The sequence below is a fragment of the Balaenoptera musculus genome, chromosome 7, assembly GCF_009873245.2.
Source record: "Balaenoptera musculus isolate JJ_BM4_2016_0621 chromosome 7, mBalMus1.pri.v3, whole genome shotgun sequence".
NCBI lineage: Eukaryota > Metazoa > Chordata > Mammalia > Artiodactyla > Balaenopteridae > Balaenoptera > Balaenoptera musculus.
This window is the reverse complement of record NC_045791.1, coordinates 47,366,819-47,391,783: the sequence shown is the minus strand read 5'-3', so window position 1 is coordinate 47,391,783 and position 24,965 is coordinate 47,366,819. Positions and strand designations below refer to the sequence as shown.

At 34.9% G+C, this 24,965-nt stretch overlaps 1 protein-coding gene and 1 non-coding gene across 7 annotated transcripts in view; one reads left to right on the top strand and one right to left on the bottom strand.

Annotated features, from left to right (window-relative positions):
• Positions 1-24,965, bottom strand: part of LOC118898148 (sodium channel protein type 2 subunit alpha) — a 149,388-nt gene that overhangs the window by 5,189 nt on the left and 119,234 nt on the right. For 5 of the 6 annotated variants that reach the window (XM_036858135.1, XM_036858137.1, XM_036858139.1 and 2 more), the window contains 8 exons: positions 17,216-17,370; positions 15,442-15,615; positions 11,812-11,934; positions 10,533-10,814; positions 9,155-9,208; positions 6,241-6,378; positions 5,771-5,875; positions 395-665 (listed from right to left, as the gene is read on the bottom strand). In XM_036858135.1, coding sequence (XP_036714030.1) covers positions 395-665; positions 5,771-5,875; positions 6,241-6,378; positions 9,155-9,208; positions 10,533-10,814; positions 11,812-11,934; positions 15,442-15,615; positions 17,216-17,370 — 1,302 coding nt within the window. The remainder of the gene's footprint in view (positions 1-394; positions 666-5,770; positions 5,876-6,240; positions 6,379-9,154; positions 9,209-10,532; positions 10,815-11,811; positions 11,935-15,441; positions 15,616-17,215; positions 17,371-24,965) is intronic. The other variant, XM_036858141.1, reaches the window with a different exon arrangement.
• Positions 18,261-18,366, top strand: LOC118898635. Its single transcript, XR_005020778.1, has one exon. It is a non-coding gene; the product is annotated as a U6 spliceosomal RNA (small nuclear RNA).

Here is a 24,965-nt window from a genome sequence, read left to right as displayed (position 1 = left end):
TCCAATTATCAAGGACAATTATTTATGGACTATTTGACTACTTGTAATGATTTATATGTGTACGTGTGTGTGAATTGTTTATTCAAAGCAATACTTGTCTATACTACAGGAGTATGACTGAGTACAGGAGTATTAGGCCAAAGTTGCAGTTATTTTCTTCTGAAATGAGACAAGATGATAAATGAAACCTGCAGAATATAAATTCTTTTTTTTACACATCATTTCATACACAGCATGCAATTAGAGAAATGACAAGCTGAGAATGGACTAATAATTAGACTTTTATTTGAAACTTCGGGGTGAATGAGTAAGATTAGTGAAAAAAACTTTAAAGCTTTAAAACACAAATTTTCACTACTAAATTCCTTAACTGAGTAAAAGCAGCTCTTCTTACCTACAATGGAGAGAATGACCACCACAAAATCAAAAATATTCCATCCGATGGTGAAATAGTAATAACGAAGAGAGATTAATTTCAGCACACATTCTCCAGTGAACAGAACAATAAACACCAGATTAATCCAGTACAGAATGTTTGTCATTTCTTGACTCTGGTCATCAGTTTCCACCATCATGGTGACCATGTTGAGGCAGATGAGGATCATGATGCTGATATCAAAGACTTGTTTGGTTACAAAATCAAAGACCATCCCTTGAAATTTGTTCTGAAACAAAGAGTATGTAAAGTTCACTTAGAAACTGAAAACAAAAAAAATCAAGTTCAACTTATCTGATTTTAATATAGCAATATGAAAATGTAGCTTTTATTAAAAAACACTCTATGTTTGTTTTACACTTGGAAGAAAATTTGTATATTGGAATATCCAACTCTTTCCAAATGTATTTGTTTTATTTACACTGTTCATGATACCAGATTTTATAAACTGATTTTATGTTAAGAACCGCCTGCTAGGTTCTCAGTGCCCAGAACATCACCATGTGTACAATGGACAGTTAGTAAATATTTGCCACTATAATGAATCTTTGTTATTGCCTGTGTTGGGGGTGAGCATCAAAATTAACTTTGAAGAACTAATAAATAAATACTTCTCTTGCTTTTTCTGTCCTTTTCCCCCCTAGTTTCTCCCTTTATATACCCCCCAACCCCCAGCAAAGCCAAAGCGTCTTAAATTCTACCTTAATTCTACCTCAAGGTTCAGTTGAGAAGATATTTTTAGAATTATAGTTCAAGAAAAAGGACATTATGAGGCCTCCCTGGTGGCGCAGCGGTTGAGAATCTGCCTGCCAATGCAGGGAACACGGGTTCGAGCCCTGGTCTGGGAAGATCCCACATGCCGCGGAGCAACTAGGTCCATGAGTCACAACTACTGAGCCTGCGCGTCTGGAGCCTGTGCTCCGCAACAAGAGAGGCCGCGATAGTGAGAGGCCCGCACACCGCGATGAAGAGTGGCCTCCGCTTGCCGCAACTACAGAGAGCCCTCGCACAGAAACGAAGACCCCACACAGCCAAAAATAAATAAATAAAGAAATAAAGAAAAAGGACATTAGTGGAATAGTTGGTGAAATCCAGTTAAATTCTACATTTTATTTTATGGTATTACACCAAGATTAATTTCTTAGTTTTGCTAACCAATCTATGGTTATGTAAGAGGTTAAAATAAAGGAAAGTAGGGTGAGGATTTTGTGAGGTAACTCTTCTATAAGAATAAAATTCTCTTTAAAAAATTACAGTTCACAATTCAAATGTTCAAACTCTGCCCTATTCAATTTGGACCTTATTCCAAGCACTAACTGGCCTTACGTCTTGTTTATGAAATTAAGTCCTCATCTTGTAAACCAATTAAGCCGACTGGACCCTATTTTCTTCCTTTTTGCCCCTATCTGCTTGGTATTGAGGCACTCTGGAGCTTGGGCCTTGGCTTACCTCTGCTAGGTTGTCCTCTACCTTCTCAACTAGAACTACAGACGTTCTGCTACCTCTACGCTCATAGTCTGCTTTCCCAGATCGACACATTTATTGGTCTGGATTCTCTATGTTAGTGTTTTGTCCTCTCCCTAGTAGAAGCATCCATTACTCCCTATTGAAATTCTGGGACATCAAACACCACCTGTTTGTTATATTTTGCTATTTTCTCTGAATACATATTTAGCCTGCTGGGTTGGACTTACATTGTTTCAGCTGGGTCTGTCCTTCTAGGGCCTTCTTCAACCTAATAAATGCATCTAATTCCAGTTCTAAACACTTCGTTCTTAGCTCTTGTGTACTGAAGTTTACTTTTCCAAGGCTAGTTATGGTCCCCTTATTTCTACCCTTCTGATATTTCCTACCACTCTTGTACCGTATCATTTTATCTTGTTTATCTGTCTCCTCTGTCCTAACACCTCTGTCAAGGGGTATTATCAGACAGCCCTTCTCAGTCTGGTGAATTCTAACTCAGTTTTAAGTTTAAGCACTCTGTGATCTCAGAAAACTTTGTGCTTACATTTGTCATAAAAGTGATGACATTTATGACATCAATTGTTTCTTATTTAATTAAAAACCTTTTTCTCTTCCACAGATATAGCACCTACAGAATGCTATAGAAACTACACTGTAGAATCTACAGTGTAGTAGATTCAAATTGCATAAAAATTGCATAAAATCAGAAACTTGGTGTTTATTTCATATCAGCATGATCAATAAAAGCTCCTTAGATTCCCTGTCCATTTAGTTTCCAGTGGATTACCTCAACGTACAACTCCAATTCCCAGTTATAGATCACTGTCTCCAATTTAAATCCCAGAATATGCTGGAGGAAGCTATATAACCTTGGAGGCCTTGTTCACCAAAGATTTATGTTCTCTCACTTTACCTTGGCCCTTGACAATGATTAGCAAACCTTTGTCCCTCACTTGGTCCCAGGATAATTTCAAACTTCTCAGAAATTTCCCATTCTCTTGCCCTCTATTCTTCTTTTTTGAGAACACCAAAGTCAACTGGTGTAAAGAAACTCTTCTACTTCCTTTTTCATTTCATATTATCTTGTCTCCCACACCTACTTTTTATATATTACTCCAAATTCATTGGAGGACTCAGTCCCTTTTGCTCTCTAACCTAGACTACACTGTTCTTGAGCCACATCCTGCACAACTTTATTCTATATTTATTCCCTTTCTCTTCAATCTCTTCTTCTCCAGAACTCCCGCTTTGCTATGAACCTAATCTCTCAATCTTTAGAAACTTTATTTTACTACTTCTTCTAAACATTCATTCTCTTTCAGACTCCCTTTTTGATTGTAAAATTCTGTAAACTAGCATCCCCAATTTTTTCTCCATTCATGTCCCTACTTCATATTCTGCATGACACCACTATTCATCCAGTTGTGTAAGGCAGAAACTCATAAGTCATCTTTGTTGCTTCCTTCTTCACCTCTCATATTCAATTAATAAACCTTTTAATTTCACTCCTGTGATAGCTTACAAATCCATCCATTTTATTCATCTCTACACCACTCTACCTATCATCTCTGAAATAGTTCCAAAACGAGTCTGCAATGCACATACTGCCTCTGTCAGCGCTGGTTGAGTGATATTCACAAAACCCAAACGGCCCAGGTCCCCTTCAATGGCTTCCCATTGCTCTAAGGACAAAGACTACTCTTGAACATGGCCTATGAAGCCCAGAAAAGTGTGGACCATCCTAACCTCTTCATTCTCCCCATGTCCCAAATGAACCCCCACCCTCTGCACTCCAGCTCACTGGCCTTCCTACCTCAGGGCCTTCACATATACATTCCTCTTCTCTTCCCACATTGCCTACTGACGCTTCCTCATTCTTCTCCATGCCTCAGCTCATGCTTCAGTGAAGCCTTCCCCAACTTCCCTGATTCATCAGTCCCCTCTTTCATATCAGCTCTCATAGCCAAATGGATCTTTCCTTCTTGGATATTTCTATATTTGTTGGGGTGACTATTTGATTACCAAATAGACTCTTTATTGTTCGATATTTAAATCTGAATGTTTAGCATAGTACATTGTTAATGAAAGACTGAATGGATGGATTTTACCAAATCATTTCTTAATTTGCCAAATTGTTGCCAATAATAGTCTAGTTAAGTGCACTGGTCGTTTCCTGTGCATCCCTGTCCCTGCCAGGTAAATCTACGTCATTTGATGTAATTAAACAGCCATTTAAAAATTTCTTTCTCAATCGTTTATCTACATATATATGTTGCCTACTGATAAATCTCACTCCTTCACTGATTTACCTCTTCCTATAATGGTGAAGTGCCCAAGGCTTCATGCTCAGCACTTTTTGGGTCTTTTTTTTTTTTTTTTGATATATTCTAATTATCTTTCAAAAATGAATCTAAGCTTCAGAGCTCAACTGAATTATGTCTGACAATGACAACTCTAAAATCTTTGTCTCATATTCATAAGACCTAATTTTTCCAAATGCCTTTATAAGACTTTGTTAGTGCAATCAGTAATTTTACAAAACATTAACTGTTTTACATTCTTCATTATCTACATGTCCTTCCTCTTTTCCTATATTTTATAGCTGTCTCATCCCACTGAGTCTTCTTGTTGGCTTCTTTATTTCCTATGTTCCAGTCCTACTGGCATGACCCCATATTGTGGACTCATCTTCTTGTATATAAGGATTCATCTTCTTGTCTGAGGCCCAGCATTATTTTGTCTCTAACATCTTCTCATGCCAGTCTCTAAAATTCTTTTTCTTCACATTACTATGCTGTTCACTTAACTATATTATATTTTCATTTGGCTTAATTAAGATCGATTTCTTCAGACTCATAGTGGTAACCTTGACTCATTTAACCCAGAAAACCTTGTGTTTACTACTCACTATTTCAAATATATCACTATTCTCCACTGCAATATTTATTTCCATGGCTTTGGAGTATATATTTTCTTATATAGGGCATTACTCTGCTTTACTCCCCATCCATTCAAGTTGTATTATTTCTCAAAGAGTAGGCTCAAATTGTCCATTCCTAATGTTTTGTCCAATATAACTATCCACTTTCTTTGAGCTTTTGGCTAACTTACAAACAAAACATGGGCATGGCCAGTTTTAGCTTGGTCAGTTTTACATCGCCACTAATGGAGTCATAGAGTCATGATTCCTGGGGAACACTGGATTGCCTTGTACCATGTATACCTTGGGGGAGGACTTCTGAAACATAGAAAAACTCAGGAACTCTCCTGACAACAATTCCTTGCAGCAACCAAACAGAACCAGTAGCCATTGGCAAATATACAATTGGAATAGCCATAAAAAGTCTTAAAGAATGATGTCATCTGATTTAGGGGCAAGATGCTAGGAGGAAATAGATTTTTCTTAAAAACCAGGAAAAAACAAACAGACCTGTGACTTTTGCATTAATGATTCATTCAATCTGCAGAATTGGACAGAATATGGGGCATATCCAAGAGGTACCAATTATCCCAATTGGTCCCCACTGCACTCTGAGAACATTCAATATTCCCACACTATGTATATATGAATATGTTTTCTTCTCTGCGTTATTAGAAGCTCCTCAATGACATCAATCCTATGGAATAATATTGGCATATAAGTCTGAACATTATTATTAATATGTATTTTATGTCTGTATATAAAATATATTACATAATTTCTACATAGTATGTATATATAAATTACAAATACTTAGGCTATTTAGGCTAGTTAGTCACATTGTTAAGGCAAAACTTTGTTTTGCAAATGCACAAAATTAGTGTCTAGCAATTTGGGCTGTAAAAGTGATAGCATAGATTTTATTAATGATGAAAGTATGTTGTTCTTACAGCAGGTCGAGGTATGGGTTTTTGTGGTTTCTTTGAACCCAGTTTTTTCATTGCATTGTAGTATTTCTTCTGTTCTTCTGTCATAAAAATGTCTTGACCTCCAAAGTAAAGAAATGAAAGAAAAACTTGTAAAAATCACGTTCTTTGCTAGCTACAAAATTCATCTTAGTAATTGTGTGAAAAATGGCTCCACATTCTATTCTAATGCTACTAATTAATATATGTATTTTAGAGATGCATATATCCAATGCATAAATTATGCCATATTAGTCAGATTTCTATACTGGAAATATCAGTACGTGCTATCTGAATTATCAATCACTTAAAAACTCATAGATGATTAAGTCTCTCAAAACAATTTCTGAATTTTATATTCTTTCTTTTTGTTGACTGCATTTGGAGCCAAAAGGAAACAGTGTGATATGTTTAGTTCACATTTTAGAGCAAGGGTGAAGTTTTAGTATACTTATCTTCTTTTTCTGTTGGTTGAAGTTATCTATGATGACACCAATGAAAAGATTCAGAGTAAAGAATGAACCAAAAATAATAAAGATGACAAAATAAAGGTACATGTACAGATTGTCTTCATACTTGGGTTGTAATTCTACCTACAAAATATGAAAAATGATAACTATTAGACCTAATCCATGTTTCATAAAAAAGACATCAGTGAATTTTCGATTCTCAAAGCATGTCTCTATCACTGGAAATTAAAAAAAATTAAACAGATTTTATGAAACATCAAATCTAACACACCTATTGAAGAGTCTCTAATACGGTTCACTGAGTTGAGAAAATGAAACAACTCATAGAAAAGTCTGAATAATTAAAATTAATTTCACCCAGTAAATGCCTCGATTATGAATGCACTTTCAATGCAGTTTCAAGACCCCAACGGGGCATGCAAAGTGAGGATTTCCTCTTCCTACAGAAGAGGTGTTGTAGTCACACTATTCTATGTTAAAAACTTTCAAATTTTACCCTCTCTGACTCAGCTTCTTCATCTGTAAAATGGAAAAATATAGAACCTACTCCTCATATGGTAGTTGGGAAGGTTAAATGTTACTACTGTATATGAGAGGTGTTAGAACAGCACCTGGCCAATAGTAAGAGCTAAGAGTAAAGGTTTGATTTCTATTACATATTTCTGTTGATAGACTAGAATTATTACTGTACGTGTGGACATAGGTACATCAGTAGGATCTTTCCATTCTGAAAATGAGTCTATTGATTCATCCTATTCAGCAGGCCTTAGGCATTGTTTTTGTAACAATGATACCCTCTCTCATCCAGCACAGTTCTGATGAAAAATGTATGATGGTTGGTTTAAGCTTTGGCTGTAATCTGTAGTTCAGGTCTCACAGGACATTGTTCTAACCAACTCAGTTAACTAGTCACAGGTGACAATGAAGGCAGGTAATGACCCATTGTGTCATGAAATCAATTTAGAGGGTAATGGCCAACATGAAATTTTTTTTTTCTAATGAAATAGGGTAAAATAGAAAATATTGGAAATATTATAAAACTGCCTATTCTTTGATAAGACTTCTATTTTATTTATGCATGTGTGTAGTGGACAGTGATATAAAATATTTTAAAATGTCTTAAAATTAAATACAATACAAACACAAAGGTGCACAGTACATAAGTGTTAGATGTAATAAACTCTTTTAAAGTGAACTTTACAACCCAAGATGTCAGAAACCCTTGGTGTATCCTTCCCAAACATAAATTCTACCATCTCTGCTAGAGGTAATCATTATCCTGACTTTTACGGTAATTATTTCCTTGCTTTTTCTTTAGAGTTAGAACCTAAGTATGCATTCTTGAACAACAAGGTTAGTTGTGTCTACGTTTTATCTAGTAGACACATTTGTTATAACAGTTACATTTTAAGATTCATCTGCATTATTATGTATACTGGATTCATATATCATTTTCAATACTGTTTAATATTCAATTATTTGCCTATTTCTACTAATTTTGAGTTGTTTCCAGTTTTTCACTAATGCAAAAAAAGTTATGCTCATTCTTATACAGAGATTCTTTTATATATGTACACAAGTTTCTATAGAATATATTGCTAAAAATGGAATTGTGGGGTTAAAGAATATCTTGAACTTTAATGAATAATGTTGGTAATGCTCAACTTTTTTAAAGGAATATTTATCCATTTCCCCCCAACCAGCACACTAGAGTTCTTGCTGCTGTTTATTCTTAGCAGCACTTGGTATTGTCAAACTTTTTATTATTGCCAATCAGGAAGGTTTGTAGGTAATATCTAATTTTGGTTTAAATTTGCATTTCTCTATTAACTAATGAGAGTAAGAGTGAATAACTTGTCAGAATTATAGTGGCCAATTGGACTGCATCTTTTGTAAAGTGCTTGAATGCTGAGGGGTTACATAGCAGATAGTGTATGCTAGGTTATTAAGGAAGAAACTGAAAGCAAGTTGTGTGTCATGTAGGTTATTGATAAGAAAGGTGGAGAGAATTTTAAATGAGTTAATCAAATAGGTAGGAAACCACTGCCGAAAATGAGATAATGTAAGAAAGCCAGCACAGTGAGTGGTAATAAATAATAAATTATTATTCAAAAAAACCCATAACTGGGATTCCTGATAGTAAAAGATACAATGCAGGGTGTTAAGCTCTCTCATTCTTTTTTTTTTTTTAAAATAAGGTGAAAAAAAATCAGGAATTCTTTCTAAGTTACCACCTGGTTTTTGGTGTCAGGGATATAATATTTTGAGCTTAATTACTATACTCTGGCAATATATCAGAAGCCAATCTCTTTTTCAAAATGTGATTTCCTCCCTTATTGTTAGTGAGAAATTAATGGAGATTATACAAAAAATTTCAAAAGTGCTGATGTGTATAAGGTAGATTATGAAAGCCCCTTTTTCTACCACAAAAATCTCACTTCCCAGAGAGAAACACCATTAGGTTTTTTTTATATGTTTGTCTTCTGTTTGCTTTTTTCACCATTAGTCAGATCCTTCCTATCAGAGGAAAGATCAAAAGCTGGAAGAAATCTGTGACAGATGAAGAAAGTGCCTGTGAGGGCTTTTAATTCATGGCCAGAACTATCAGAACCAAAAATAAGATGTCTCATTTTACAAATAGAGTCAACAAATTTTTAAGTGCCAGGTACCATGCTAGATACTAGGAAAGATATGTTAAAAGATTCACAGTGAGTAGAGAAATACATTTAAATCAAAGTTTGGAAAGTGTAATGTAAGGTTGAATATTTTATTTTTCTAATATAGATGTAATCTATGAATTAACCTATGATTTCATTTTATTGACAATATCATTAAATAACAACACTGCAGAAATATTCACTGGATCAAGTTAAACAATTTTCTCTCTAAACAGACTTACATTTCGTGAATCAACAGCTGCATACATGATATCCATCCATCCCTTAAATGTGGCCTGTAAAAAAAGTCACATCATTTAATTTTTTCCCTCACAAATTATAATTCTAGAAAAGAGATTAAATATCAGATTGATTGATTCAAAACAGGTATATAAAAGATTCATTCAAAACAGGTATATAAAATAGCTTTGAATTAATATTTAAACTCTTCGGGCAAAGTTTTATAACATATGCATTGAAAACTCTTCCTTTGTATTCTTCTATAACATCTTTTTATGAAACCTTAACATCTATAATGAAATCATGATGGATTATAACAATATGCTATCATAAAAGCAACTATCAATAACTTTTGACTCTGCTGTATCTAAAGAATATAACATGAAATAATTTCACGAATATAGTACTACCTTCAGACAAACGAAAAAATATGCTGTGTTGTTTGATCTTAATGCTTTCTTTTCTGCTTATCCCTTTCTAAGTGGTATTATCACCAACCATCAATCATGATGGTGTGTTCTTGAAACTCTCCTCAGTATTGCTAAATATACTATTTTGAGGCAGTTATTCTATAAGAAGCAGCATTATAACCTGAAGCAAACATTATATTTAATTGCAATTTACTTTTTAAAATATTTTGGTTTTGTGTGTTTGTGTATATGTGGGCATAGTAATCCTGAAGACAAGTCTTATACATTTTTTTTCAGTTCCTTAGTGCCACAGGACCCTGCAATATTTATCTAGTGCTGGGTATTGTGTAGGTGGATCATCTCAGGGAGCATGTGGACATGACTTAGAGTGGTCAGTTGAGAAGTTGAATGGATTTTTATGAAATTATAGCAGACATAATAGACTTGATAGGAAGGTTTTCATTTGCAAGAGAGCAATCTCCCTATCTGAAAGCATTCAAGCAGCAGGGAGGAAGAGGGGAATCAAGGTAGGAGTTCGTGTGAGGGTACATTTGGTTACGGTGTTGGTGAAGGTTGGGTGGGTGGAGACTGGCGAGGGTTTAGAGACTGTCTGGTACCTGAGAAGGAGGACAGAAATCTACCACCCCTCTCCCCACCACCTTTCCAACCCCACCCTCGGGCCACTGCCTCTACTTTGCTCAGATTAGGGATGGGGGAAAACAGTAGGAACCTACACAGAAATCTCAGTAACAAAGACCTGTGCTGGGAACCTAAGGCTTAGTCTGAGAGACTACAAACTTTGTAGAGCTGTCCAGTTTTCAACATGGCGCAGAAAAGACAGTTCGGCCATGACTGAGGAAGAATCTAGGCAGATGGGCTTAAGGAAGTATGTATTTGCAAACACTGAGAAAGAAGAATTTTGGGCTCCTTTTCATAATACATCACAGTGAATAATAAGGTGGTTACTTACTACTTGAAGTAGAGAAAGATACCCAAGTCCCACATTATCAAAATTGACTTTCACGTTCTTCCACCGGGCAGTTTGGTTGCTCTCTATGAGGGCCTTACACTCACTGTAGTTGTTGACCACGCTGACATCAAACATTTCTCCAGTGGTGTAGTTAATACAGTGATAAAACTTGCCAGCAAAGAGGTTCACTCCCATGATACTGAATATTAACCAAAAGATCAGACAAACCAGAAGTACATTCATTATGGATGGAATGGCTCCTAAAAGAGCATTGACAACAACCTGGCACAGAAATGAGATGGAAAAAGAAGTGAAAAGAGAGTCAGATCTATGGAAGGACTAGGAATTTAGGTCATTATATATGCAAACTTGATATAGAAAATATGAAAATCATTCTAGTACTGAAAATTTGATTCTCTTTTTAAAAATTAAAACAGCTACTACAAAAACAGTAGACTTTAAATTGGTAAAGTGAAAAGAATTTAAGAGCTAGCCATTCCTTTCTATGCAATCATGTGCATACAAACATAGGAGAACACACACCTACACACATCATCTGTTTCTGGTTGTTTTTGCAACATTCAGAGAAAGTCCTAAGTAGCTATTTTAAAATATCACAAAAAAAGCATCTAAAAGTTCATTTTTGAATAGCTAAATGTACCGAGACAGGGCATCACCATTTCCTCAGTGCTGAGGGTATGTGGTCTCAGGTTTTGTGCCCCAGGGGATGACAAATGGCAGCACAAATTCCTCTGAGTTCTTTTGTACCACCTTTCTAAATGAGTGTTAGATTTCCACAGCTGACCTACTTTTTAGCCATCTCAGCCTTCGTTTGAAAGCTAAAAGGCCAGATTTGAACTTTAAAAGGCTCAAAATACATCATAAGGAGCAGGCAAGAAAAATGATGGGGAACGATGTGGTGGTTTCAAATTACAGTGAGTGGGATTTCGTGCACGTTTATAAATGGAAGGAACATAACTAATCTTGACTCACATCAGAAGCCTACACAACATGCTAGAAATTTCCCACAGAGTGAAAAAATCTAGTTAGAAGCAATCTAATTGTTTCTAATTAGAAGCAACCATTCAGGCATTATGTTCTGTGAGTGCCTCCAACAATGTCAAGTTTATGGATGTCTGACAAATATTACTGATTGATTGGTTATGTGAGTCTGAATGTAGAAGACACAAATTCAGCATGGATTTGTCATGTCTAAGGTTCAAAGCAGCAGTTTGTTCTCAATTCTAATTCCAACAAATTCTAAAGCATTTGGTCTTACCCTCATTCCTTCAAACCGGGATAAGGCTCTCAATGGCCTCAGAGCTCTTAGTGTTCTGAGGGATTTGATGGCACCAAGTTCTGAGTAACCCAAAGCATTTGCAGTTAAGCTAACCAATGAGACCTATACAGAAAAAGCAACACAGTTTTCTCATTTACAAACAAAAATGTTTACACAATTCAACCTTGCTCTATGTAATAAACCAGTAGTTCTCAAACTTTAGTGAGTATCAGAATCACCTGGAGAGCTTGCTGTAAACACAAATCACTGGCCAAGGTTTGAGGTGGGGCCTGAGAATTTGCATTTCTTCGAGTTCCCAGGTGAGGCTAATGATACTGGCCTGTGAGCCCACACTCTGAAAACCACTGCTATAAACTTATGAAAAAGAAGAAGCTATATGTGTTTTTTTTCAAGATTCTTGACAAGAAAATTTTTAAAAATTAAATGTAAAGCAAGAAAAAGAATGACACCAAAATGAAATTTTCATCTATAGATCTGTAAAACTTTATCATTCCTCATATTACTGAGCAGACCTGAAAGAGAAATTAAAACTTAGTACAAGTATGCAAGTAAACTACGCAAACCACTATTGACTCTGAATATAAACACATTCAGAAAGATCTAGGTTTCTAAAGAGTGGCTTAGTCTTCCTGTAAATGTCAGTGTGAGGGCATAAGATCATTAATTAGGGAAAATTAAAATAATTAAGTAAAATAGAAGTTGAGATTTTAGTATAACTAATTAGAAATTGTCAGAACAATGTTTTCTTTAGTCATTTACACAGATGTCTAATGCAGCTGATAGAAGTTCTAAAATCTCAGCTAAAAAGGAAAAGAACACTGTCATAGGTGGCACAGAAATGTCTGATTTCCTTTGAAAATACATAGAAAAATCATTAAAGCTATATAAACTAAAAAAAGATATTTTCTCCTAAAGTGCACCTGAATTTCAAAAGTAGAAAAATGAAAACAGATGTGTAATATAGGTTTTAAGAATATGGTGTTAGCGTATATTTAAAAAATACATTTTTTAAGAAAAATAAGTGAAGCACAGAGAAAATTTTTACAACAAAACTTGACTTATTCGAACTAATTCTGCACATGTCATCTGAGATAGAAAAACCTTTAAATTTAGAAAAAATTAATCTATAAAAATTTCTGAAGTGGTTTTTATATTTTTCCTAAAATCTAAACTTTTAGGCTTTGTAAGTCTCCTCTTCACATATAACTGAAAAATAGTTACTGAATTATCATTTGTTGTGAAGATCTTCTACATATAAAACAAGAGGACCTATAGTACTTTATCTTCTCTAAAGGCAAAATGAAAAAGAGCTAGGCATAAATTAAAGGAGGAAAGATAAAAGTTAGACATAAGAAAAAAAATTCTGAACCGGGGCAGTATTTATTGGCTAAAGAAGTAGTAAAATATTCAATTTTATATGTCTTGTGTAGCTGAATATGAAAAGGAGATACCTGTAGACCCTCTTCTCTTTTTGATCTTTATTGGTCTTTGGCCTGTAAATAGTGATCTCCTTCTATTCCATCACTGACACCTCCACCAAATTTCTCTCCCTGAAAGAGTGAGCTTTTCTTGTCACTTTCCATAGACAATTCTTTAGCGGCTTCATTACTAAATCATAAATCTAAATCTCTTTGTATGGCATCTCAGGTCCTTCAACCTCTTCTCCAACTTACCTTTCTTACCTTATCATCCAGTTACAGAATGCTTTCCCTCACTTGTTTTGTGAACAAGCCCTGCTTGGCATGCATCAGTGTCTTTAAGGCTTTGGTGTCCTTCCCCTCATCTGTACCTGCTGACATGTCATCCCTCAAAAGCCAGCTCACACTGCACTGCCCTCATGAAGCCTTTGCTCCTTCCTCAGTGAAGCAGACGGCACTTTTAATATAGATGTCATCTTCTCATTGTATACTATCTGTCCTCACTAGTTGTCTGTAAGCTCCCATAGGCCCAGAAAAATGGCATTCATATTTGTCTCTATCATAACAAAATCGATGCTCAATAAATATATTTGACATAAAGCAAAGTATCGATTAGTTTAATACATTATCATAATAGTTTTCTTAAATCTAAGAAGGTAAATATCAGGATATGCTGGGTAATATGAGTAGCAGCTTATAGACTTCAAATAGGATTTCTCTTAAGAATTTCTTTATATTTAGGTAGTGTTGACTTAATGCCTTTATTATCACATAGATATATTAAATGCCAGATATTTTGATTAAAAATCATAACCACATACAGAAAATAAAGAAAAGTATCATCCATAATCTCATTATACAAATAAAATAACTGGTATTGTCTTGGTATATTTTTCCTTTGTTTGTAATGTCCACACATACGTGGTTTTAAGTATTAGTTATTGTCTTATTTCATTGCCAGTAAACTTTTGATATAATTCTGCATGTAGCTCTATATGTTATTTAAGAATAGATTTGCTTTAGGCAGATTCAAGGGAAAAAAGATATTTTTGTCTCTTAAATTCAAAGAATTCTCTTTGTCTCTCACAAATTTTTTCCTCTGTTTGGTGATTAGAAAACTCTTACTAAATTAAAAGTTGATATATTTTTCACCTGAAGTTGTAAAAAATAATTTTCTCCATGAAAGGGTCACTTTTTTCTCTGCTAGCATCATATGTAAATTTTATATTTCAAAATACATCTTTAATTGCCAAGGAATTATTATAATCAACAGAATATTATCTTTAAAGTACACTACTTAACACATTGTGCTTTCCTGAAAATTCCAGAGTCCTCCTCCTCCGTTAGCTCTGAGCACCACCCCGTCCCCTCCCCCCAGGTTTCCTGTCCCCTATTCTCACTGGCTCGCCTAGTCTTTTCTAGACAAAAGGCCTTTAAGTTCCTTTCTAGTCTTTCAAAATGGACTATTAATTTAAAAGGGGTTTAAGAAGTAAATCTCCAAAACTAAATGAAAGTGATTTAAAATTTTTTTTTAGTTAAGATATTATATGCATTAAAAAAGGTGAGATCTTCCTCAAAATTTTCCCTCAAAAATCAGGGAATAACCTCATATTCATATTTTTAAAGCTTCATATTCTGATACTGCATCTTTATTTTCAACACCATCGTGGTTTCACAAAACTTTTAAATAATTGGTCCATAGCCAATCTGTTTCTACCATCATACAAATCAAGAAGTGTCTCTTGCTATTTGGACTTTCAAATTTTTTTGTAATTAGTAATCCACCTGTGGGACAAACACTTTGCAACAGGCTCTGGTGATGATGAATATAGTAACATCAAAGATGCCCTTGAAGAATTTAGATACAGTTATTGTATGAAATGTGAGAGTGATAAAAGCAAAACTTCTATGTTAATATATTATTTTGTATAACTTGGAATCTTAAATATTAATTTAAACTAAATCAATACGTACAATAAGTTCCATTTGACTGTTTCATCTCTGAAAGTATATACATTTAAACCAGCAAAAAAATTGTTTTGGGGCATTTTCTTATTGGGAAGATGGGAACCATCATTTATATTTGGGGCCATGCAGTACTTACTGAGTGCCTTTTATGTGCCAGGCACCATTGCTAGCACATATCATTCACATGCCAATAGAATGAAACAAGAATGTGCAGAATACTCACATCGACAATCAGGAAATCTAGCCAGCACCAGGCATTGGTAAAATACATTTGAAAGCCGTATGCAACCCACTTGAGAAGCATTTCCAGGATGAATATATAAGTGAAAACTTTGTCAGCATATTCTAACATGGTCTTAATGGTTTTTCGCTGTTCAATATATATATCTTCAAAGGCCTGTAAGTGAAAAAGCTTCACTGAATTTCATTTTCATAAACTGTCTCTAATTGGTATTTTATTAGAGAAAAACATGCTGCAAGCCTCTTCTCAGGTGCTTAAGGGTGGAACACTTTGTGCTTCCCAGAGCTGCTTTATACTTTGCTTTATAGTTATCTATATGCAAATGACTGTTGACTGAGCATTTATCAACCAATTAATTCAAATAATTTTTAAATTTTGGTATCAGGGCACCCCAAAAGAGCTTAAAATTTTTGAGACTGCCAGCTGCTTCTCTCTATAGCAGGAGGCAGAAAATCATCTGCAAGCAGATCTGCTTTGTTCAGTGCAGAGTTGTGGACTGTAGCCCTTCAGTAACGCAAATGTAAGGCAAGGAGCCCCCTTAGCCTGGGAAAGGGGAATGGATTATGATCTCTAGCTTTCTCTTCTATCTTTCTTGCTCAATCTGGGCATGTGTGTGGTGTATATCTAGAACCTCCCTTTGCCACTATTTTGCAGAGCTCTTTGGAAAGGGAGGAGGAATTCATTTGCAGGAGTCCCTAGGCCTTCTGGAACGAAAAGAGCATTTATCTAATTCAGTCCTCTTATAAGAAAAACTATCAGGGTAACCTGGTGGTTTGGATCAAGGAGAAAGGAGATTTTTTTTTTTTTTTTGAGAAAAGGGGGATCTGGGCTTGTAAGTGGGGCTCAATACAAGGGCCTAAATGCTTTTCAGCTCTATCTATAGCTGAAGCTAGAAGCCCCTCAGAAGCCAGCCTTTGTGCATGTTGGTGCACTTTGGTGAGCTCTGACTGGGTATAATTGATAACCGTGAGCTGCTACAGCAAGGGCACTAGTCACCGACAAGATGTCACAGTTCCCTCTCTACTTGGCATTAAAACACAGAGCTGACCCTCTTTGCTCCAAGTACATGACAGGCTGCAGGATCCTTAATCAAATCAGAGGTGGGCTTTGAGGCCTCCAGATATAATGCCATGATCCTCCTACTGAAATCAACTCACCAAACACTAGCAACTAATAGAAAAATAAACAAATAAAAGAAATGTAACCACATTTACATTACCAAATGGAAAACGGGACACACTGCTTTCATTATGTTAATCAATATTTTGACCAAATTGACCATTCTGTGGAATGAAATCAGATATAAAATAAGTTTGTAATGCTTTCACTTTGCTACTCATTGGTAATTAAGTTAGTTTACTATTTGCCATTCAGTGTGATTGGCACTAGTGAATCAGCATGAACAAGACAGGTGGGTTTTATGCAGCAATGGAGCTTATGTTAAACAGTTTGATATTTAGCTGATAATCCCATATCATGTCTACATACTCATTCTTAACAGGAACTAGTTCTGATGAGTAAAAGAAAGATCCTTCCTTAAATATTCACAAAAAATCATACTGATCTAAATTTGATTCAATCTGAGGCCTATTCCAGAAGAATGAAAATTGCTATTTAAGTAGTGTGCTAAAAATATCATACAACGTCTCTCATATTCACAAACACCTTTTTGTAAAAACATGTAAGAGGAGGTTCATTAAGGGGAAAGGTGAAGGATTTCAGGTAAAAGTAAAAGAGCAAATCATATTTCACCTACCAGTGCCCCACTGCTGAGTAGAATCATGAAGACAATGAAGGTTTCGAACCAGTTATGCTCCACTATCTTATAGCAAGTTTTTCTCAAGTTCCACCAGAGTTTCCCTTTGCCTTCTTCTATGCTTATCTGACAACACTTAAACTTCCGCACACAGTCTAAAATATGTCAAAGTAAATGAAGAAAAAAATTACTCTTTGATTATGTATATTTGTGTTGGTGTGAGATTCATCTACATTATTACCTGATATATTGTAAATAACTTTATTTTTTAATATGGCTTTCACTTGTAGAAATAGAAATCATCTATACTTTTTTTACTCGTTCATTCAACAACTATTTTTTAGTGTTTATGGGACTATTATAATGAATTATATTGCATTATAAAAACATATTATAGAACAACAGAAAGAAGTAAAATCACCAAAAGTTGATATTTCCATCCTATCCTTACCCTATGAGTATGATTCCACTCATATACAGACTTTATATATATTTGATTTCTAATTAGTTAACTTAATGGTATAATATAAACATTTCCCTTTTTGTTACAAGTAAATAGAATTTTGAAAGGTTTCACATGCTTCTCTAAATAAGATTACCAGACATAACCAAAATTTATATAAAGATTCCACTATTATTGAATATCTTTTTTGTATTTTATTTAATTTATTTTTTTATACAGCAGGTTGTTATTAGTTATCCATTTTGTACATATTAGTGTATATATGTCAATCCCAGTCTCCCAATTCATCACACCACCTATTATTGAATATTTATGTTTCTTTAACTCTAGCTATTATCAGCAATAATGTAATAGACACCTTTGCAGTCTACTATATCAAAGGCTTGTCAACAAATATTTATTGAATAACTGTTTATTCAAGGAATTATATTGGACAAATTATAAAACTAGAATGTGTAAAACACAGCCTTGCTCTAAAAAGAGTGTGTATTTTGAGTAGGGGAGATTTGCCCACAGATATTACAGTTGTAGAAAGCAAAAGAGGTACTGTGAGAGTTTACCAGCAGATTAATTTCTAATACTGCGCTCACTTTGGCAGCACATATAAAACACTGGAATGATACAGAGAAGATTAGCATGGGCCCTGCACAAGGATGACAGGCAAATTCATGAAGCATTCCATATTTTTTACAAGGGAATCCCCATAAGGTTAACATCTGATCTTTCAGCAGAAACTCTGCAAGCCAGAAGGGAGTGGCAGGAAATATTGAAAGTGAAGAAAGGGAAAAACCTACAACCAAGATTACTCTACCCAGCAAGGATATCATTCAGATTCGACAGAGAAATTAAAACCGTTAGAGACAAGCAAAAGCTAACAGAATTCAGCACCACCAAACCAGCTTTACAACAAATGCTAAAGAAACTTCTCTAGGCAGGAAACACAAGAGAAGGAACAGACCTACAATAACAAACCCAAAACAATTAAGAAAATGGTAATAGGAACATACATATCGATAACTACCTTAAATGTAAATGGATTAAATGCTCCAACCAAAAGACAAAGACTGGCTGAATGGATACAAAAACAAGACTCATATATAGGCTGTCTACAAGAGACCCACTTCAGACCTACGGACACAAACAGACTGAAAGTGAAAGGATGGAAAAAGATATTCCATGCCAATGGAAATCAAAAGAAAGCTGGAGTAGCAATTCTCATATAAGACAAAATAGACTTTAAAATAAAGACAATTACAAGAGACAAAAAAGGACACTACATAATGATCAAGGGATCAATCCAAGAAGAAGATACAAAAATTGTAAATATTTATGCACCCAACATAGGACAACCTCAATACATAAGGCAAATGCTAACAGCCATAAAAGGGGAGATCGACAGTAACACAATAATAGTAAGGGACTTTAACACCCCTCTTTCACCAATGGACAGATCATGAAAAATGAAAATAAATACGGAAACACAAGCTTTAAATGATATATTAAACAAGATGGACTTAATTGATATTTGTAGGACATTCCATCAAAAATCAACAGAATACACTTTCTTCTCAAGTGCTCATGGAACATTCTCCAGGATAGATCATATCTTGGGTCACAAATCAAGCCTTGGTAAATTTAAGAAAACTGAAATCTTATCAAGTACCTTTTCCGACCACAACACTTTGAGACTAGATATCAGTCACCGGAAAAAATCTGTAAAAAATACAAGCACATGGAGGCTAAACAATATGCTACTAAATAACCAAGAGATCACTGAAGAAATCAAGGAGGAAATTAAAATATACCTAGAAACAAATCACAATGAAAACACGATGACCCAAAACCTATGGGATGCAGCAAAAGAAGTTCTAAGAGGAAAGTTTATAGCAATACGATCTTACCTCAAGAAACAAGAAAACTCTCAAATAAACAACCTAACCTTACACCTAAAGCAATTAGAGAAAGAAGAAAAAAAAAACCCCAAAGTTAGCGAAGGAAAGAAATCATAAAGATCAGATCAGAAATAAATGAAAAAGAAATGAAGGAAACGATAGCAAAGATCAATAAAACTCAAGGATGGTTCTTTGAGAAGATAAACAAAATCGATAAACCATTAGCCAGAATCATCAAGAATAAAAGGGAGAAGACTCAATAGAATTAGAAATGAAAAAGAAGAAGTAACAACTGACACTGCAGAAATACAAAGGATCATGAGAGATTACTACAAGCAACTATATGCCAATAAAATGGACAACCTGGAAGAAATGGACAAATTCTTAGAAAAGCACAACATTCCGAGACTGAACCAGGAAGAAGCAGAAAATATAAACAGACCAATCACAAGCACTGAAATTGAAACTGTGATTTAAAAACTTCCAGCAAACAAAAACCCAGGACCAGATGGATTCACAGGCGAATTCTATCAAACATTAAGAGAAGAGCTAACACCTATCCTTCTCAAACTCTTCCAAAATATAGCAGAGGGAGGAACACTCCCAAACACATTCTACAAGGCCACCATCACCCTGATACCGAAACCAGACAAAGATGTCACAGAAAAAGAAAACTACAGGCCAATATCACTGGTGAATATAGATGCAAAAATCCTCAACAAAATACTAGCAAACAGACTCCAACAGCACATTAAAAGGATCATACACCATGATCAAGTGGAGTTTATCCCAGGAATGCAAGGATTCTTCAAAATACACAAATCAATCAATGTGATAAACCATATTAACGAATTGAAGGAGAAAAACCATATGATCATCTCAATAGATGCAGAGAAAGCTTTTGACAAAATTCAACACCCATTTATGATAAAAGCCCTGCAGAAAGTAGGCATAGAGGGAACTTTCCTCAACATAATAAAGGCCATATATGACAAACCCACAGCCAACATCGTTCTCAATGGTGAAAAACTGAAAGCATTTCCACTAAGATCAGGAGCAAGACAAGGTTGCCCACTCTCACCACTGTTATTCAACATAGTTTTGGAAGTTTTCAAACAGCAATTAGAGATGAAAAAGAAATAAAAGGAATCCAAAGCGGAAAAGAAGAAGTAAAACTGTCACTGTTTGCAGATGACATGATCCTATACATAGAGAATCCTAAACATGCTACCAGAAAACTACTAGAGCTAATCAATGAATTTGGTAAAGTAGCAGGATACAAAATTAATGCACAGAAATCTCTTGCATTCCTATACACTAATGACGAAAAATCTGAAAGAGAAATTATGGAAACACTCCCATTTACCATGCAACAAAAAGAATAAAATACCTAGGAATAAACCTACCTAAGGAGACAAAAGACCTGTATGCAGGAAACTATAAGACACTGATGAAAGAAATTAAAGATGATACAAACAGATGGAGAGATATACCATGTTCTTGGATTGGAAGAATCAACATTGTGAAAATGACTATACTACCCAAAGCAATCTACAGATTCAACGCAATCCCTATCAAACTACCACTGGCATTTTTCACAGAACTAGAACAAATAGTTTCACAATTTGTATGGAAAAACAAAAGACCCCAAATAGCAAAAGCAATCTTATGAAAGAAAAACAGAGCTGGAGAAATCAGGCTCCCCGACTTCAAACTATACTACAAAGCTACAATAATCAAGACAGTATGGTACTGGCACAAAAACAGAAATATAGATCAATGGAACAGGATAGAAAGCCCAGAAATTAACCCATGCACATATGGCCACCTTACCTTTGATAAAGGAGGCAAGAATATACAATGGAGAAAAGACAGCCTCTTCAATAAGTGGTGCTGGGAAAAGTGGACAGCTACATGTCAAAGAATGAAATTAGAACACTCCCTAACACCATGTGCAAAAATAAACTCAAAATAGATTAAAGGCCTAAATGTAAGGCCAGACACTGTAAAACTCTTAGAGGAAAACATAGGCAGAACACTCTATGACATAAATCACAGCAAGATCCTTTTTGACCTACCTCCTAGAGAAATGGAAATAAAAACAAAAATAAACAACTGGGACTTAATGAAACTTAAAAGCTTTTGCACAGCAAAGGAAACCATAAACAAGATGAAAATACAACCCTCAGAATGGGAGAAAATATTTGCAAATGAAGCAACTGACAAAGGATTAATCTCCAAAATTTACAAGCACCTCATGCAGCTCAATATCAAAAAAACAAATAATCCAATCCAAAAATGGGCAGAAGACCTAAATAGACATTTCTCCAAAGAAGATTTACAGATTGTCAACAGACATATGAAAGGATGCTCAACATCACTAATCATTAGAGAAATGCAAATCAAAACTTCAATAAGGTATCACCTCACACTGGTCAGAATGACCATCATCAAAAAATCTACAAACAATAAATTCTGGAGAGGGTATGGAGAAAAGGGAACCCTCCTGCACTGTTGGTAGGAATGTAAATTGATACAGCCACTATGGAGAACAGTATGGAGGGTCCTTAAAGAACTAAAAATAGAACTACCATACGACCCAGCAATCCCACTACTGGGCATATACCCTGAGAAAACCATAATTCAAAAAGAGTCATGTAGCACAATGTTCATTGCAGCTCTATTTACAATAGCCAGGATATGGAAGCAACCTAAGTGTCCATCGACAGATGAATGGGTAAAGAAGATGTGGCACATATATACAATGGAATATTACTCAGCCATAAAAAGAAATGAAATGGAGTTATTTGTAGTGAGGTGGATGGACCTAGAATCTGTCATACACAGTGAAGTAACTCAGAAAGAGAAAAACAAATACTGTACTGTAACACATATATATAGAATCTAAAAAAAAAAAAAAAGGTACTGAAGAACTTAGAGGCAGGACAGGAAAAAAGACGCATATGTAGAGAACGGACTTGAGGACACGGGGAGGGGAAAGGGTAAGCTGGGATGAAGTAAGAGAGTGGCATGCACATATATACACTACCAAATGTAAAACAGACAGCTAGTGGGGAGCAGATGCATAGCGCAGGGAGATCAGCTCAGTGTTTTGTGACCACCTAGAGGGGTGGGATAGGGAGGGTGGGAGGGAGATGCAAGAGGGAGGAGATATGGGGATATATGTATACGTATAGCTGATTCACTTTGTTATAGAGCAGAAGTTAACACACCATTGTAAAACAGTTATACTCCAATAAAGATGTTAAAAAAATTTTTTCTAATACTGAGCTTTACAGAAAAAGTGGATTTGGGGCTAGACTTTGAAGGATGTGTAAGAATCAGGTCTAGTATATGGAGCGGTAAAGGAATGCAGAAAAAGTGATATTAATAAACCTTGGTGATGGAAAAGTCTAGAAATTGTATGAAGCTTAGAATTGGGAGTCAAGACTAGAAAAGACACTCTAAAGCCAATCTCAAAAGGACCCGAATGATTCAGTTAGAGAACTTAGATTTTATGTGCTATCTAATGGGGAAAACATTGAAGGATTTATTTGGGAGTTATGGAGATTTACCTGATAAGAATACTGATTTAGAATGATCTTTACCTGCACAAGGCATTGGATGACTAGAAGAGAGAAGATGGAAAAGGAGTCCAGAGTCTATGAGATTCAATCAACTTAACATTAAAGAAAAGTGAAAGCAAGGGTAATGCTAGTGATAGTGGTCAGGAATCAAAAGATACTGCTGAGTTGACAGGACCTGGCAGCACACAGTATATGGGGGCGCTGGGGTGTGAGACAGGAGTCATGACATAGAGTTTTAACCATGACAGAGAGCTCTTGTTCAGTGAATAGAAAAATGGAAACCTCATTTTGAAGGAGCTTAATATTTTAATGCATAAATATTTAACAGATACTACTTTATAATGTCAGCCAGATCATATCCTTTGTTTCATGAATATTTAATGAAGTCCTCTTAAATGTTATTTGTTTCTCAAGAAAGAAAGAAATAGCATTGTATTTCTTGTTTCTTTGAGGCAAGATCTTTTTCACATTTCTTGACTCCCAAAGGATTAAGAAGAATTACATGCCCTGAAAATATTTGTTGTAATGAATTAAATGGAACTGGATTTAAGGGGTTTTTTTTCCCCTAAAGAGGATATGGGATGAAAAAACACTGTTTAACATAAAAAGACCAACATTAGTGTGAAGGATAAATGCCAAATTTGGGATACTGATTCACTTCTGAGAGGAAAGCAAGGGAATGGGATACTGAAAGGGTACAAAAGGGGCCAAATCTGTATCTGTTTTATTCTAAAATAAAGAGTCTGAAGCAAACATGACAAAAATATTCAAATTGTTAAAGTTGGTTGGTGGGTGTCTATGTATTATTTCTGTTTTCTATAATGTTATGTTGGTGACATTTCATACTTAAATGCTTTTTTTTAACTTCACAAAAGACAAATGTTGATATTACCATAAATATTATTATGCATATATTGTGACCCTGAAAATAAGCTAATTGTCTGGGAAGGAGTAATAACTAATACTACAGAAATTATTTTTGTGATATACCACTTAAATGTTTTGTAAAGTCATAATTTTTTTTCATAATCAACGTCACTGAAACGTGTGCAGAATTTTGGAGGAAATAGTGAAGAAAAGTGGCTTCCCTCATAACTTATGCTGAACAAATAGCTCTTCCTCTGAAATAATTTAAAAATTGACAATTAATATATAAATATTTGTTTTCTCCAATGCATTTAAGTCCAAAAGCAATAGGTGTATGTAACATAATCATCTGCAAAAGCCTTGAATCTATTGATATCAATTTTGATTTCTAACATTTGTATAATCACATATTTTTAAAGTTAGCTTAAGTCTAAATTAAAACAGCTTTAACGTTCTTAAATGAAATGAAAATGAATGAAACACTTTTAGAATTAGTTGTAATTAAATAACATTACTACAGTCATTATTACTAAAATAAACTTTTGTTTAAGCAATTACTATTGAATTTGGGTCTAAGACATAGTATGAATTGTTAAATAGCTGTTAACTAAAAAAATGAGTTAAGAATGAAGTGATTCCTAGGACTTTAGAGAAAAAGTTCGTACCTACAATAGTGATTTATATAAGAAATATAAGGAATTTCATACTCTGTAATATTGCACTAATTTTTTACGCCTCTTTGTATGTAGCGCATTCCCACACTGAATCTGGATTGGCGACTCTGCTTTGGTGAACAGCACAGAAGCAAACCTGATGTAAGTGGAGGATTAAGTGCTTGGCATTTAGGCTTCCTCTCCTGCTCCTTTGCTTTCGCTATGATAACAAGCCTGGGCCAGTGTGTGGATGGAGCTGAGTCAGGCAGCAGTCTCATCTAAGACCTC